Here is a 17680-nt window from a genome sequence, read left to right as displayed (position 1 = left end):
ACTACTGTCCCCACAGAAAGCAACCCTCTTTCTGGGGCTTCTGCAGCTCCGTTGGTGCAAGGCATCACTTTCCTTGCTCTGCCCCACTCCCCAGCCTCCGCTGCCCATGCGGCATTGGAAGGCTCGGGGCTGAACGCTGCAAGAAGTGAAATAGCTTTAAGTGTCAGCACCACGCGCTGCGCCTCGGGGTGGCAGACTCATTTGTCACTGTTTTCTCCTCCTGCAGCTCTTTCGACTCACCTGGGATCCAATAACTTTGTTAATATGATTTCCTTCAGACACTGGTCAAGTGCGGCATCCAAGGCACACGTGGCAACTCTCAGAAGCAGTAAACGCCCCACACAGAGCACAGCTCCCTGCTCTGCCTTTTCCAAAACCTGATTTTCTTATGAGTTCTTTAACAGCATAAACTGCAAGGGGAATAGGGGGTTGGAAGCACTCAAAACAAGAAGAAATGATAATATTCTTGCACTATTTCATCTCGTGCTCTTTCAAGAAAGTCTTCCCTCCGCAAGGCCGCCAGCTAACCATCGTACTGGCATTCCTGCATCAGACCATGCAAAAACTTACACGGAGACACAAGGACGAAAGCAACTCCATTGCATCAGCAGGAACACGAGGAAAATGAGACCAATGTGATCACTCAAGAAATACTTCATCGGCTTCATGTGACAGTACTGCTATTTTACTTTTTTACTGCGATAAAATGACAGCAGTACACAGCCCAAAACATTTATCTCAGGAAGAAGGCAAATTTCAAAGTACACACATTTTTATACTTTTTTTCCTTTTCTTTTTAATACTATTCATTACACATAAGTAACTGCAGCAATGACTGAACCACTGTTGTGTCTGACTTGTTTAAACAAGACCGTGATTTACTGCACTGCCAGCTAATGAAGAGCCCTACAAGACGCTGATCAATGCCATCATTGTCTGGCAGCACAAAGCAGAGATCACTCAGCATATTGTCCAAAACAAAGACCACCCCCCCCACGCTCCCTGCCAGGGGCTTGCTAAGTAGGACACACAGCTTGCAAAAAGCCACCGTGTGTCCCTGAGCTTGAAATGATCGCTCAAAAACAGGAACTGGTCCCAAACCATGTTCCCAACCTGGGTAAAATGTGAAAAATAATATATATATATTACAGCCATAGAACCCTGAGCAAAAGGAAGATTTGGAGGAGGGCAGCAGCAATGCCCTGTGCAGATCTGAGAGGCCAAACCATCGGTGGCTCCTTTGACGCAGCTCCTTGCCCATGCGGAATCGCCACCCAGAGCACCTTGATGGCACGCAGCCTCACGGGAGCTGAGCAGATGCCACAAACCAAGGGCATCCTTGGTATCTCAGTCTCCCCCGGGATCCACATGCCTCCCCCAGGCATGCTCTGTCTCACAAGCGTTTTAACCGTGCTCACACCCCGCTCTCAACACGACCGTGCCGCATCTGCTGCCAGTGCTCCGCTCGTTCGCACTCCGCTCAAAACAAAGCATCGAGTCGAGCAGGAGCTGCCTGGAGTTAATTAGCAGGAGCTGTCATGTCAAAGCTCTTACAGACTGGGATCAGCCTAGGAACAAGCGTGTAAAACCAAAACCATTTAAAAATGTAAAATCTCTTTCCATTACCGTCAACAAGGCTGAGTTCATGTCAAGTCACGTGCTGTATTGGCACCTTCCAAATCCACGGGAAACATTTTTCACATCATCCCCGTTTGCCGCGTACCGTAGCGCCTGCTAACGCCCTGGCAGACAAGGGCTTGTTGGGGCTCCTCTTACAAACCTTATGCACTGCCACCAGTTACACCAGCCTGCTTACCCGCTTGTAGTTCAGTACTTCACAGACAAGATGCCTCACACACCAACTGACTTCAAAATCAGCACAAATAACTCTTTTTTTTTTTTTTTCCTCCACTGTACGGCTCTGAGTATGAGATACAGCAAATTCATTTACATAGCACTGCTCCATCCCTTAGTGCTCATAAATGCAGATGGGCTGATGAATGAGATAGCTGTGCTGCTGGCAGGACTCCAGTAGAGAAAGTGGGGTCTCGAGGAAAACCAAACACCTTTTCCGATGCAAAGCGGGGCATTGCTTCACTCCAGCTCTACTCAGTGTCCGTCTACCCCCTGCCATGAATGCAAAATATTCCCAAACCATCAAAATTGGAAATACCTAACCAAGTCATACTATTCATCTTCTTCGGTGAAAAAACACCCTGGTGAAATACACACAGAGGCTAAATATTTCAGAACTTGATCTAATTCTGCATTTTGGTCAACCTCTCCTTCCAATTCCTAGCAATGTTTCCCCTCTGCCGTGGAAGAAGGGAGCACCCATAAGCCAGGGCTGCTTGGAGCAGGCAGCAGGGACACTTGCCACCATCACCAAGCTCTGCCCTGGTCTCCCAGTAACGAACAGATCTGTTTGTGGACAAAGCAGCGTGTTCAGGACCCCCCTTCCAGGGTGACGGAAGTCACGGGCAGAAAGTGTTTGGGTACGAGAGCGCTCATCACCGTGCCACTGCCAGCCCTCCGCAAGTGGCACGGGGCTGCTGCTCGCCTGTTTTATTCCCCGCGATCGTGGGCGGGTGATTATTGTAGCAGGTAGTTGACCTTTATCTAAAATTCTATTAAAAAGTTTTATTGACTGTAGCCTTGTGGGGTCTTTCAGGATTCACTCGGTCATTAATTCACTCTCGGATATCCATGGGTTTTTAAAGCTTTTAGGAGTGTTCAAGCTCTGGAGAGAAGAGCTTTTTTTTTTTTTTTTTGGTCATTTTTAGCTGTTTTCAAGACTGTAAAAGGGGTCTTCGCCCTCTCCAGTGTGCCTAGGGCAAAGAAGGTTTTCTTAAAGCATGCAAAATGGACAGAAAGTGGCAGCGTGGCACCGCTGCTGCCAGGGCAGGTTGGCTGGTGCACGGGTGCAGCTGCCCGGGGAGGATGCCTTTTCCAGCTCGGTCAACACAGATTCCAGGCTTTTATCGTATTTTATACGATATCCTTGTGAAATTCGTAGCTCCGCACCGTCTTGTCACATAAACACCATCTATTAAGACACTTAGAGCATTGCCAGGCTTTCATCTGCTGAAGTTCCTTTTTCTAGGCCAAATGCCTGTCTCAGAAATAAGAAAATTAAAAGAATGGTTCAACCTTTTCTGAAAGAGAATTTATGGAAACGGTCTATCCAAGCTAAAAATTCTGCTGAGAGCTCCCCCAGCCTTTGTAGGAGGGTCCTGGAAGGATGTCACTCCCTTCCTCATTCAGTAATGAAAAGAAAACAAAACAGTGGGAGCTAGACAGTCTATGAATCTAATGAGGCAAGCTATCTGGAAAAAAAAATAGCATGAATTTGTCCTTGAGGAATATGTTAAAATGCGCATATACACGGGGACTGAGCTAGGGTTGCCCAGATCTCTCTGGCATTTCCATCCTTGCAGTGCTTGGTGTTTTTGATTAATGGTAATCATTGTGTTTCATATTTTGCATTTAGTTCAGTGCACACTTAGAGAGAAATAATCAATTTCAACATTCATTCTGGGTTTATTAACACCTTTAAATAAAAAACAAATATTCCCAAGTCGCCAGCAATACCCTAATTCCGTAATTATTTCTAAATCTGAATTAGCACTTCTGATTAATTTCAGAAGTACATTTTTCCCCTTTTCAACACTTTCACTTCTGCTGAATTTTCATCCTAAAGTGATGCTTCAGTTAATCATTTATTTCTCTCACCAGTAATAACCCTGCCCTGCTTCCCCATTGATAACAGTTTGGTTGCAAGTGATGAAGGCCGTGCAGAGCCTGCTCCTCTCCCGCAGCCAGGCTGTGTTCCCCACAGTCTGCACTCTCTCATTTTCTATGCATTTCCAGATCTAAAGCCTTCTGTTTTCTTTCCCTTGTTTGCTCTTGGCAGCTATTGGCAGGAGACATCCTCTTAATGATCTTTTTCTGGCCTTCTAGACGACTGCTCAGACTTCTACAGATCTTTCATTATTAACGCAGAAGCCTTGTAAGTCAGTTTTAATGGCCTGTGCAGTTTTTATTCCTTAGCAGGAGACATCACCTCCTCCATATGGATATATGTTTATTAAAATAAATCCTTAATATCATTTTTCCCAGCGAGAATAATCAGTAAAAGCCAACCGCCGTGTATTACACCTTGTTCTGGTTCATCCAAAAATCAAAACGTGCTCTTTGTCCCGCGGTGCGGATAATCCTTCTCCCGAGGTTGCCTAGGCACCGGGCGGCAGCGAGGTCCCTTTGCACAGCCCTGCCGTTCCCCCCAGGCAGAGGCCGCATCCCAACCGCAGCCGCTTTCATTTCTCCAGCGTGGGATTCATTACCTGCTCTCAGTCCCTTCCTATTATTCCTGGAATATCTCCAGTCTCTGTGTCTGCTCTGACAGCGGATAAAAGAAGGATGGGTCATTCATATTAGGGACGTGTAACGAATGCCGACAAACCCACTTTTTGTCTGTGCCTCGACAAATTGCTATTAGTGCTCAGCCTTCATTACTCGTACATCCTTGCTGACGGTTCGAACAGGGAGACTTGGAAAAGGGGACAAAACTCCGCCATTTATTTATAAAGAGTGTCCTGGTTTCTTTCCTACAACCAAGGCGCGATTGTCCATTTCTTCCATTAAATGCTTTCCTGCTGTATAAAATGACCCCCATTTCTCTTCTAAATACACCTTTTGAGTCTCAACTGTGAGTTGAATAATGCCCTACCCCACAAAAGAAACACAAGCCATTCCCAGTTTGTGATGGATAACATTTCCATCCTACCCGTCAAACAAGAATTGCTTTCTCCTCTCTCCTCTCCTTGTTACAACTCTCCCATGTATACCAGGAGACTTCTTTAGTTCAGTAAGTAGCATAAGGGCTGGTGTTACTCCTTTTTTCATCATGATTTCCATCTTTCCCCGTGTACTATGTTTCAGCCACGTTTGTCAGTAAAGAAGGTAACAGGTATTCCTGTGCATCAAAAGACAAAGCGCCCACGGATTTGTGACACTAATGCGTCTATTAGTCCTGCAGGATTCTCAAAACTGTGCTTCACCTTTGCTTTTTTAAAACCAGGTAGCCCATAAAAAAAGTATAGTCATGGTAATACAGCCCCTTTCACCTATCTTTATGGTTAAACCATGTTTAGTGGCAGCCCACCTAACATAATGGCCAAAATTTATGTTCACAGATGGTAAATTTTACAGTACAGACCAGAGCAGCAAGGCCACAAATTAATCTGCGGTGTCATAAGAATTTCATTGCACTCCTGTATAGATCATCTGTCAACAAAGCGAGCAGTATGTCTGTCAGACCCAGCAAAAGCATTAAATCCCCACTTAGCCTCCAAATTCTGCCCCTTGACATATCTGGGTCCTTCAATTACACACCAAGCCGCACTGTCTGGATTGCAGAATGAAAGGAAACAAATTCCCTGGAACACAAACACAAGCACAAACAGAGCTCCGACTTGATCTTAAATTCCATTTATTGAAAGAAAACAAACAAAAACAAAACTTAGCTTAAGCAGAGCAAAAATGGTTTGGACTGGGGAAAGGGATAGGAAGTGGCCACTGGAGCTTCACGTCCAACCTGCAGCATCTCCCTCTGCAGAGGGACACCAATGGAAGGACGGGGGTTAAGCAAAAGAGCATCTGTCAGCCCAGCACATCGCTTTCCCAGCTGCTTTTCCTTTCCCAGTATTCCCAGCTGCTTTCCAGTTTTCAAGCTTGGTCAAGAGCCTCCCGTTTTACAAGAAAGAATCTGCCCTCCTAATAGAGAAGTTTTGCTAAAACAAAATCCAACACCAAATAGGCTACACAGCGCGGCACGAAACAGTAAAGAGGTGCATGAAATTGAGCATGTCTGCTCTGCATACTGTCAGAGCTCGAGGTCGGCATCAATCGCTGTGCTGAGAATGACTTGATTTTGATCTATCATCTCATATGAGCCAGACTGCAATTCACTCTGCTCCACTTATAACAGATACGATTAAAAACAATCCATTATATTAGGCAAAAATATATTTCCCAAGGCAAACATTCACTTCGATGTATTTTTCTCTGGCTATAACACACAGAAATTCTATGTATATAAAAACCTCTGGGTTTTTACAGACGTTAGCACTGAGCTGAAAAATAGGGAAAGCCTGCGAGGGAAACCACATAAATGAGATGCAGGCGCTATAGTGATTGTATTTCCCTCGGCATAATTCCCTGCCTACTATGTAAACTTCGGCTGAATAATCTCTCCACGGGCCCCAAGTTTGTCATTTGAAATACTCATAGCAACAGTTGCTGCTACTCTCTCCATCCTGGAGGATGGGTGAACCGCCAGCAGAATTGCATTTTGCCTCTTTCTTTCAGTATTCAACTGAAGGTTAAATAAAAATGCTTGCAGTCTCTCTGATGAAAAGCACAACACAGACAAAGCCAAGGAAATGATGAGACAGGCTAGACTACCTAGAGCCGATTGTGAATTTTCCAAAGAAATGTTTCTGGGCACATAAAATACACTTATTCATTATAACAGAAACATCTCCCGGAGATGAACCGATTCCGCACACTTCTCAAAGAAGGAAATCCCCATGGAAACCTGCCTGCCCACCCAGCAGCTCGGGAGCACTGAGATGCACGCTCAGCCCCACGAGAAGCCGAGGGTCTCAGCAGTGGCCAGGCTCTTGTGACCCATCTGGGGTTCCTCAGTCTGGAGGCTCTCAACTCCCTCGGTTTCTGCTTAACACCCCATGTTAGTTACTGTGCTCATTGCTTCCAGATGCAGTTTTGCTTTTGGGAGACAGAAAGAAAATCTGTCTCCGTGGGAAGATTTTGATGCTTTCCTGCCCAGTGCAAATTTCAAAAACGCCACCCTCATGCTGTTTGTTACATGGCAAAAGTTATTTTTGAAATTCCAGTGAAATGAAAATATCCTCACCTTAGGTCTTCTCTAACACCTTGGGAATTTTACCCATGGTGTGGCAAAGAGAACAAAAAACTGAGAATTAAGAGCTGATGTGAAATCCTTTGCAGAGCCTTAGGCAAATTCCATCATCTCTCTGCTACAGAACTGGGGATCAATAGGCAACTGCCGAAGTCCGACTGCTCCACAAGGTTGGTCCGTCTACTGCGCTACTCAACGGTGGCTGCTGGCCAGAACCATGCTTAACAAAGACAAGCCAGTAAACCCAAGCACAGAAGCAATCACAGAATAACTTGGTTTAAGAAGAAGAAACTTGGGAAGAGTTTTCTTGACCCAAACCATTTAAAGTCCCGTTAAACCCTATAACGTGATATTCATCACAAGTATTTGACCCCAAGATGATGAAAAACGCTTGGGGTGGGTGGGCCACTTCTTACCCTCTGCCTGTGCACTGTGCTGTGAAGCACTTGTCCTGACTCATGCTGCAATCTCTAAGTTTATTAGCATGCATGTGCTATTTCACTAAAGTTGAACAACTTGAAAAGTACTGTGTAAGGTTTGCTGTCTGTTTCCTCAATATCTGTCCCTACAGTGCATTGCTGTCATGTTCCGCTCCCATCGTTCTCAGATCAAAAAGTTAGAAGTGAGGCATGAATCCGTTCTGAGGTTGCCAGCACGGACTGTAACTCCTTTCCTCCCAAGCGTCTCACATTCTCACAGCAAATGACACTTTCCAATTACCTTTTGGCCCTTTTATTCCCCAAGTCTGGCTCACGTTTCTCTCTGAATTCAGTCTCTACGCAGCTCTGAACCCAGAGTCTGACAGCTAAGGACATAACAAATATGCAGCTAACCCTCGGGGTGGTTAGAAATGCCTGAATTCTCCTACTGAAGGCAGATTCACGAGTAAAGGTCACCAAAAAATCTCAAAATTTAAAACTAAAATGGCTCACGCAACAAGCAGTCAAAAGCTTGAGGAGGCAGGATGGGCTGTCTTACAGCAAAGCCAAAGAAGGACTTGCAAAGTTTGGATCCAAATCTTGGCTCTGCCAAAGACTTCCTACACAAGCTGAGGCACATCTCCCTTCTCCCAGCTCCCCTCTGTACACCACAACAAAATAGTTCCTCGCCACATAGGACTTGTACAAGATGCATCCCATGTACGTTGGAAAGATTGTAAGAAAGCTTATAAAAAAGAGAGGGTGTTTTGCCAAAGCAATGGGAAACACTCCTGCAAACCATCTAGCAAAATGGATTGCAGCCGTTAGCCTGGCTGACTTAGAGAGGTGTAATTTCAGAGGCAGAAGTACTACTAGAAGCAAACAGAATTAAAACAAAAGATAATGATGCAAACAGTAATAGCTCATACTTTAAAATCAATTCCCATGTTCCAAAAAGTGTCATCTACACAGATAATTCAAGCCTATTTATAATTTTCCCCAGTTGGAGAGCAAATGCTTAAAGTTCTCTGAGGAAAACACTGAATGTAACCAAAGCAATTACACCTGAGATCAATTTGTCCTTATTTGTTGACTGCTCAGCATAGAGCACTTTAAATATTCTCTTACCTTAATACAAACTGGTCTGCTAGAGAGTCATCGGCCAGGGAAACGTGAAAGGTCACAACGTCACCTTCTCTGACAGGGCTGAGTGGCAAGCGGATGACGACATTCTCATCTAGCCTCAGTGAAGACTGTTTTAATTTGTCATGATTTGGGTAAACAATGATGCTACCAATCCTCTCCATAGCTGGCAAAGCCTTTTGTTCATTATCTTGACCTGCATGGATATTGTTTTCCCATTTTGCATCCTCTGGAGAACATTCCCCATCTGCTGTATAAATCTTATAGAAGAGCTCCACAGTAATCCCTTCCAAGGAGGCTGCTTCCTCTGAAACCAGGGGTGGAGGGGAGCTGAACCAGCTAGGAGATAATTCCAGCTCTGCAACACATAATCCGAGATGACCTGTCAATCTACAGCTGGCCACAACTTCTCTAGATTCCAGGAAGGCAAACATCTTCACGCAAGGCAAACTCTCTGCAGAACTATTGTCATCCCAGTCTTTCCCCGCAATATAGAACAAGGTTTGTATTTTAGGTTTGTTGGAATAGATCGAGCTGTCAATTATGTGCGATTTTAATTTCCAATTAAAAGTGAATTTATTTGTGAAACCAAAAGATGCAGAAGACAGCATGAAGTCCAAGGGGACAGCCTGTTCAACAGAAAAAGGTCCATAGGTGGCATTTAGGATGGGTGGTAGTTTGGATTTGTATATAAAGAATGAATCCACCCTAGACTGCAAACTGGAGTTCCTCATGATATCCTGGTTGGCTTCTTTAAGGAAGAAGAAAACATCGGCATTGCAGATGTGATAGCTCGCGGGGAGATACGTTGGCAGGTTTGAGAATCTCTGTATGCTGTCCATGATCCCTCCTCGGCTCTCCACCACTGCAGGCCAAAGATAAAAGGAAACAGAAAGACAATTCTAGTGGTTGCTTAGCAGGTCCCTCCGTTCTTCTACAAAGCAACGTATTACCAGGGATCAATACTGTTAGCCACAATTACAAAACAATCTGACACGGGTACCATGAAACGAACACTTTGAGCTCAAAGCTCATACCCTGAATGACATCCCACTCAATCAGCCCCTCTCCCCAGTCTGGTACCCACCCAAAGTACTTTCATCAAGTTCTGGATAAAACAAGGAGACAAATTGACAAGGCCAGACCCCAAACTAATGTTCCAAAACTTTTTACTGGTTTGTTTTTGTTCCTTTGTAGCTAAACCAAGTTTATGGTTTGCTCTCATCCACACTGCAATATATATAAGCAACTGGCATATTGAATAGCAGTAGGCAGGAAAACAGAAGAGTTTCTTTCAACTAGCATTACTAATGCACAATGCAGGCTAGGCTGGGGTTTGCAAATCTGCATCATTCCCATCCCACTTTTGCCAGGTCAGTAGTTTGGAAGTTAGCTGCACACTGATAAAAGACTTGTGTTCCTGGGGAAAAAAAAGAAGTTTTCACACACAAGAAAATACTGGGTTTGACAGAGGTCTTGGTGGGATGGATTTACAGGCTAGGGCGAACTTGAGAAAAGAAATCCTTTACATGCAGAAGGTTCAGACACTTGGAAGGATTTTTTACTTTAATTCCAGAGGAGAATGAAACACATTTGGAAATCACAGAAGTTTCTCTACAACACAATGGTCAATCCTCCAGCCAATGCTGAGCAATTTTTCCTGGGTAAGAAAAGATTCCAGAGGGAGGGAAGGATCAAACAGATGTCTTTGGTTTGGGCTGATCTCTAATTAATAGTGAGATATATTCAATCTGGGCTGCAATCCTACCCGAAAGAGACGGTGAGTCTTTTAAACTAACAATTCATAGGCTCCAACAAAAAGCTGGTGAATGCAAGCTCCTGGGACCGCCGCAGAAGAAATAAACAGAAACCAAATGAATTGAAATGAAGCAGTTCCATAATGCGCAGAGATAACAGAGGAACAATGACAGATCCTAAGGTCAAAGCTCTTGTTGTCTCTTGCAGAAGCTTAGCGGCGATTTTAGTGTTTGTCAGGCTGGGAAGAGCAGATACACAACGCGACAAGCGCAGAAACAATTACACCTGTTACGAGCCAGATGACTCAGATACTTACAGCCACAATTTAGCACAGATAAAAGCTCAAATATTTAAGATTTTTTTTTCAGGTTGTGTATTTTTAAAGCCTACACTTCTCAAAGACAGATTCTGGGGCAAACCTCATCCATTTGACTTTGCTCCACTCTTGTTGTCCGTTGAAATTCTGCTCATTTATTTTCAATGGCTTGATATTATCTATGCTCCTTTAAGTACTTCTCATCTCATCACAATACTTCTGCCTTTACTTTTGCTACGTATTTAATTGTATCAAGGTTTTTCTGCAGCCATTGAAATATTATTTGTGGGAACATGTAAATATAAAATATACATAAAAGCATTTTAAAAAGCTCAGCTTGAAACAGTATCCACAATCCCCGCTCTCACTTCTCCACATGGGGATGAGTTCTGGGATTCCTCGCAGCTCCACAAGCAACAGCAGCTGCAGAACAACTGCCACACCATCTACCCACTCGGGTGTCCTCTCGTTTCTGATGCCCACACATAAATGTTGCAGCCCATCTCTCAGAGCACACCAGCGCAGCCCACACCTTCCACCCGGCTGCACGCAGCCGCGGAGCTGGGCACCCGGACAAAATGCAGAAACCCAGGTGATGGGGAGCTCCCTCTTCCCTTTCCGACGTGGGAGCCAGCCAGCTTTGGTATCGCAGCTCTCACACAGGGGAGAAGCAGTTTCCTAAAGGAAAAAAACGACCCTGACCCTTCCCTCCCACGCCTCTTTGCATGCCAGTGTGAACCCGGCGCAGCCGCCACGCTCCCTGCACCAGGCAGAACCCAGAGCCCCCAGTTCTGTGCGCGGAGCCGTAGGACGTGAGTGGTAACGAGCAGCTCTGGAAGGAGACGGAGGCGAGGGGCCAACCGAGCTACCCGCAGCAACGGGAGGCACAGGCAAGGCAGACACAGGAGTAGCAGGGGCATTGGAGCAGGGATGGACACCACTACCCTGCACGGGAGGGTGCCCTGAACCCACAGCAGCCCACGAGAGGGATGCAGGCACGCAGCAAGGCTGGTGACCTCCGCTCAGCAACGCCCCAGGACACTGCTTGCTGTGCTTCTCCACCGCTGCCTCGGGGCAGCCGCGGTGCTTTTAGCCCACTGCCGAACGACAGCGCGCTCGGGCAGTCACACACCGGGACAAACCTCGTCCAGCTCTTAGCAGGAGCACAGGGAGGAGATCGATGCCAATTCCGGCACCCGAGTCACCAAGGGATGCTTTAGCAGCTCCATTACTGCTCTGCTATTTATAGAGCACCTTGACACGGCACGGCTTGCCATGCCGTTTCCGCTGCTCAAAGTGAACTTTGTTCCTGTGAAAAGCGAGGCAGCGAGGGCAGGGAGGGTGTTGTGCCTTCCCTGAGAACCCAAACGCAGACAAGTGCCTTCCCGGATTAATTGTAGATAAATCAGGCTACATTTGAAAGCAATACTTTAGAAAAGCCTCGTTTATCATAAAAACGGTGCTGCCATACAGATAAGCAAAGGACATACAAAAGCAGGAGTACCTTCTGATTTCTGGGAGAAAAGCTCAAATTTGCCTTCTCCTGGGACACCCCAGATTACAGAGGAGACTGACATAGCTCCTGAGCCTAAAGAAAAACTGGATACAAGGCAAGGCTTAAATGCATCTGTGTTTACATTATAGCACTTTTCCCCCCCTCCTCATCCTTTATGCAGACACTTTATCTCTCTCAAGCACTGATTTACAGGAAGTTTAAAAGGTATGTTTTTCCCTTTCCTCCATTTCATTATAGTGGCAACATTCAGTACTTCTTCTGAGAACTGGTACGAGGGCTAAGGATATCAGCCGGCTGTAACTCAAACTAAATGAGACACAAATTTTGTCTGAAAGCTTATATGGGAAGCCATAAACACTAGTAGACAGGGCTGGGCTTTGTCCTAGAACCAGCCTGCAACAAAATATGATATCTGAATTTAGCAGCATTTTATGATGCTCTAGGAACATCTAAAAAAAATACTTCATATGGTGGCAGGCCAACACCCCGCCTTTTTAATTTGGCACGTCAGCACCACAACATCAATCTCCTTACAGTAACAATCAGAAAAAAGGACACATCTCCAGCTTTCTGATGTACAACAAAGCAGCTAATAAATCACCTACTCCTTTAATAACCACTCCAGCAAGATCAAAAGAGGGCAGAACATTAGATCAGAACATGGGTTAGTCCTAATTGCAAAATAAAGAAGAGCAAGAGGTGAAGAAAAGTAGATGGAGGCCGAATGAGCATCCCCGGAGCCCAGGGCTACCTCAAAGGCTGAACTCAGTTTTTCAGACTACTTTGGGACTGGGGACACTGAGGGAGGATGTATGGGAGTAACACACAGACACGATGAGATATTCAGACTGCATTTCTATCATAATTTTTACCTTGTAACAGTTTTTCAGATGGTGCTTTGCCTCTTTTAAAGCACTGTTATTCAAACCAGACAAATACCAAGACCTCTGGAGCAACAGGTCAACTGGTAACATCTCACCCCTCTCAATTTATGCCAACACACTTCTCTCCAGAGCAGGACAACAGCCTCACAGCCTGGTTCTTCCTGCAAACTCTGATGGTGCGTACCGAAAGGAAAGTCACTCATGGTATTTCCAAAGGGCAGAGGGAGAAGCCGCCACCATGCACATAACCAGGCACGCAATGCCATGGATCAGGGAGATGCTCCTTCCTAGTCCTTACCCTGACCAGCTCAAACCTCACACAGAACTTCCTTTCTGTTATCTTGGTGATTTTTTTTATTTAGCCATAAAATTATCCAGCACTTTTTTCAATCCACGTATCTGACTTGACTCCAACTGATGCCACAAAACGCAGCACAAGACTAAGGCACGAGCAAACCCAAGGGCTGCCATTCACGTAGTCCAAGATTTCAGCCAAGCTGTATTTTTTAGATTTCATAAATTCTAACTAAGAAGCAAAACAAGTATCCTACAGAAGGTAATGGTGGCAGTGGCAGGTCAGCATTATAAACTAATGCTTCTATGTTAAGCTGTAGTAAGGGTAAAGTGTTGAATTTTCAGTTACAAAATGATGAACTTTAAAATAACTCCTGCTGGAGCATAAATATCTTCCCTCTAGCTTAGCTAATTACTTAACAGGAACCAAGTCTTACATAAGCCCTCAGTAATTCTGAAATTGGTGGTGCGACAAACAAGAAGCAATTAAAATATGCAACTTTTTCAATATTCTTCCCTTCTGAAAACAAACAAGAAATCCAATCTTGCACCTGTGAAAAACTGAAAATGTTAAAATCCATCTTTCCTGCAGCATCATCAGAATTGTAGCGTGAGATCATACAGACACTCCTCTTTGTAAGAGAGGAATAATTTCAAGTAATGTGGTGCCAGTAAGTACTATGATGTTATCCGTGACTCATACAGAGGCAATCAATGGCTTGTCTGTATAGGAGAAAAATCACCAGCCCTTCCCACCAGCCCTCACTAAAGACCATAAAGACCAAACTACACATGTACATTATTCTGCTATAAAAATGGCTCTATTCATAATAATTATTTTGCTCTGGAAATGCAGGCATTATCCTTGAATAAAAACACACTGTATCCCAGGATAGGGTATCCACACAAGGAAAGCTATTCTAGAACTGCTAAATCATAGAAGAACAATTAATTCTGAATTAATTCTGGACAAGCTGTGTAGGTTACGTTCTCTCACGCACACCAGGGGTAAGACCTGATGCCTGTTGGGGACCCCAGCCACGGGGGGCTGTGCAAGGTGATTTGGCCTGGCTCCAGCTGGGGGAACTCCAGTGTGAACTACTCTGGCTCGTAATCCAGGCAGCAGGAAAATGAGAAGGATGATACCTTGTGAAAATCTACCACGAGTTCAGGCTTTATTTGGGCACTCTGGGTAGGGTAAGTTGCGGTTGTGTGAGAATTTTAGGAGACTAGATGAACACCCGCTTCATGCTTACGCTGACTCATTCAAAATTTAATAAAATAACCATGGAAGGAGGATATCGCTGTTTACTTCCCACATTCAGAGTCCATCCTGTGACTCATCTCCTCAGTTTTACATTAGAGGAGAGAAGAAAGAAAAAAAAAAAAAAAACTCTCCATAGTCCCACTGAGGAACAACTTCCATCATCCGCCGTTCAAAACAAGTCTTACTCATTTTGTACTTGATGTAGTTATACAGTGAACTGCACTGGCACAGAAAAAAAAGCCGTAATAACAAACAGTGTTTTCAACTGTAACAGAATAATTTGAAGATATGATACTGCGAGGAAGACCTAAGAAGAGTACCCAATACTTTTTTAATATTAAAGTCAACCCAGAAGCTGTCAACATATAAAAAAACATAGTGTAAGAAAAGATGAGAGGATCCCTTTAAGCTTTTCTCATTCTTTTCCTTATCCTAGTTTGATGTGAGGATAGGACTTGATATAGGGCTCACAACCAGTTTACAGGCCTTGTATTCAATCTTGATTAGACATCTGTGGAAGACAGAGATTCACTTTGCAAAATGTTGCTAGTTGGGCAGTTTGTTTTGAAAGACCAAGACATGAAGAAGGATGCAATTAAAAAAAAAAAAAGTCTATTTAATCCAAACATCTAAAACTGAAGAGAGGTTAATTAACTTTTGTAGGCCTGAGACAATGTCTCACATGCTTATCTTCAAATGTCTCAGTCAAACTTTTGTTCGCCGAGCTTCACTGCAGCTGTACATCATGACCACCCCCTGCGGGAGGCAGCCCATCTCATTTTAGATAGTTATCTAAGGCCAACGCACACTCCAGCCTCCCCTTCCAGTAAATCACAGACAAGGGTGTCTCCAGAATTCATTCGTCTTCTCACAGATGCTCGTATCTCAGGGGTGACAAGTCACCCTTGGGAGGAACCTATTTCTCTCCACTGATGCCCAAGGTGGCCGGCGCATGCCATGCCTACGTCTGCCCATCACCCTGCTTCCCGTAGCCTGAAAGCCACATCTCAGGCCTCAGAAACCTGCCTACCAAAACACAGTTTTCAGTGAAAAATCAACCTGTACACATGAACAAAACCCCCCTGATCAGACCACAAGTTCGGTAATGAACTGTATTATTGTGCTCCTAAGCAAGCCCATTGCTTCGCCTGCTCTCCATTGCCAAAAAATTAAGCTGGATGTGGAAGTTTCTGAGCTGCTACTTACGATAGGGTTTTTTTTGCCTGCATTTTGCACAGTCACCCATACTGAAAGACATGCATACAGCAAGGCCACCTACAGATAGTAATAAAACCGTACTGTCTGAAAGGCTGCCTATAAATCTTATTAAAGTAATCCCTTCCCTGAACCCAGATTATTACATTCACCTTTATGGTAGAATAAAAATTAATTTTCTCAGCTATAATAAGTGTATGATAAGAAGGCATCACTTGGGACTAAATAAAGATTATAATTAACTCCAACTGAATAAATCTAAATTTAGCTTGGACTAGCAATTTGTTTTCATACATTTTCCTCTACAACTGAGTGAATAAGTATGGCAGGATTAGCATCCCATGCCAGCCCCAGTACTGTTGGCATGGAAAGGAATGAGGAAGAGTGTAATCCAGCACCCAACAGGCCTGAAGATTAATTCAGGGCTCTCTATCAGCAAAAGTTTACATAAAACAGAAAAATGGAAAGGTTCACAACTGCCTTTAGTCTGGCAAGGAAAGCACGTGAAGTATTGGACTCTGGAGAGAATAGTGCTGGCTGCACTCCCTAAATCAGTATTACACAAAGACACAACCTCTGACACCAGCTGCTGAGAGCATGTTTAGGGGAAACATCCCTCCATGCTTGCCTGACCTCACTCTTTGCAACTGAGCTTTTGGGTGCTATCAGAAACGGGCTGCTGGGCCAGGTGGATCTGTGCTCCGACCCGGTGCAGCCACTCTTCCTCAATCTGTTCTCCCTTCTCTGTGACACCTCAGAGGTGATCCATAAAGCAACTGCAAAACAAGACACAGCGCTATACAACCACATGCAAGCACACAAACAGAATGGGGGGAAGCAAATGCACCCAACAGGTGAACAAAATTTACCTTTTTTTTTTTTTTTTAAGTCAAAAACAAAACCCCATACAGCAGCACTGTACGCAGCAGATGAGATATATTTTTCAAGGAAATGAGCCTCTACTTATAAAAGGTTGAGGAACTGCCTTGTTAAGCCACTGCCTCATTATTTGACATTCTCTGGGAAGATGGTTGTTAACTACTTTATTACTAGGAAGGAGGTGTTCAGGCTTGTTTATCAAAATAGATCACATATTTATCCTGGCCAGGGAACAGCATGTAAACCCAAGCAATAAAGCTATTGTGTTTGCTCTTCTGATTGCCATGCTAGCCCATGCAGACATCAGATTTGCCTGTTTACAATGATTTTATCAGGCACAGCTGAAGCTGAACCATTATCATTACAGCAGTATCGTTCTCCAAGTGCGTATGTTTATTTCTAAAGACTGGAGTTCTTTTACCTTAAAGTTGACTCAGTCTGAAACCAGAAAATAATCTTTTTAGGATGAAATAAGAGTATGTGTGCAATGCATTACACCACTATAACAACTTAAATTCATATCTCATGAAGGTTTAACTTTCCTAGACAGGGACTACCCTTGTACTTAACGCTGCAAACCCCAGACCCATCATTTATTTTTTAAATCTACCAGATGAGCACAATTCCTGCCCAAATATGAAATTTCCTAAAATTATGCTGTCCAAAGCTGGGGAGTGCAAATTCCTCCTGAATTATTAACACTGGTTGTTACAGTTAAAGTTGTCAGAGCTTCTAAGCAAAGTCTACAGCATCTCTGCAGGTTATAAAGTGAAAAGTTATTCCACCATGGGGAAGAGAGATCCCCTTTCCTCCAAACGCTACCATCATGTCAAGACCTGGGAGGACGTGAGAAACAGGACATTAAACCTGTGGCATCTGTAACTGTAGGAAGGTTATTTTAGGTAAATTTTAGAGGTTTTTATTGCTCCTTCTGAACCCTGTGCAGTGGGAAACATGGTAACTAAGGCACCTGGTTTTATGGGCAGCAGTGATAGAAAAAATAGTCACAGTAAAAAAAAAATTAAAAACTCCCTAAACATCCCTAA

The 17680-nt window shown here is 44.2% G+C and overlaps 1 protein-coding gene across 4 annotated transcripts in view; it reads right to left on the bottom strand.

Annotated features, from left to right (window-relative positions):
- Window positions 1–17680, bottom strand: part of TMEM132B (transmembrane protein 132B) — a 254325-nt gene that overhangs the window by 168401 nt on the left and 68244 nt on the right. For all 4 annotated transcript variants that reach the window (XM_080560176.1, XM_080560175.1, XM_080560174.1 and 1 more), the window contains one exon: window positions 8491–9370. In XM_080560176.1, coding sequence (XP_080416302.1) covers window positions 8491–9347 — 857 coding nt within the window. In that variant the 5' untranslated portion in view covers window positions 9348–9370. The remainder of the gene's footprint in view (window positions 1–8490; window positions 9371–17680) is intronic.

This window comes from Anser brachyrhynchus (assembly GCF_964034855.1).
Source record: "Anser brachyrhynchus genome assembly, chromosome: 17".
Taxonomy (NCBI): domain Eukaryota; kingdom Metazoa; phylum Chordata; class Aves; order Anseriformes; family Anatidae; genus Anser; species Anser brachyrhynchus.
Note: the sequence above shows the minus strand (reverse complement) of the source record. Positions and strands in the feature narration are given on the sequence as shown.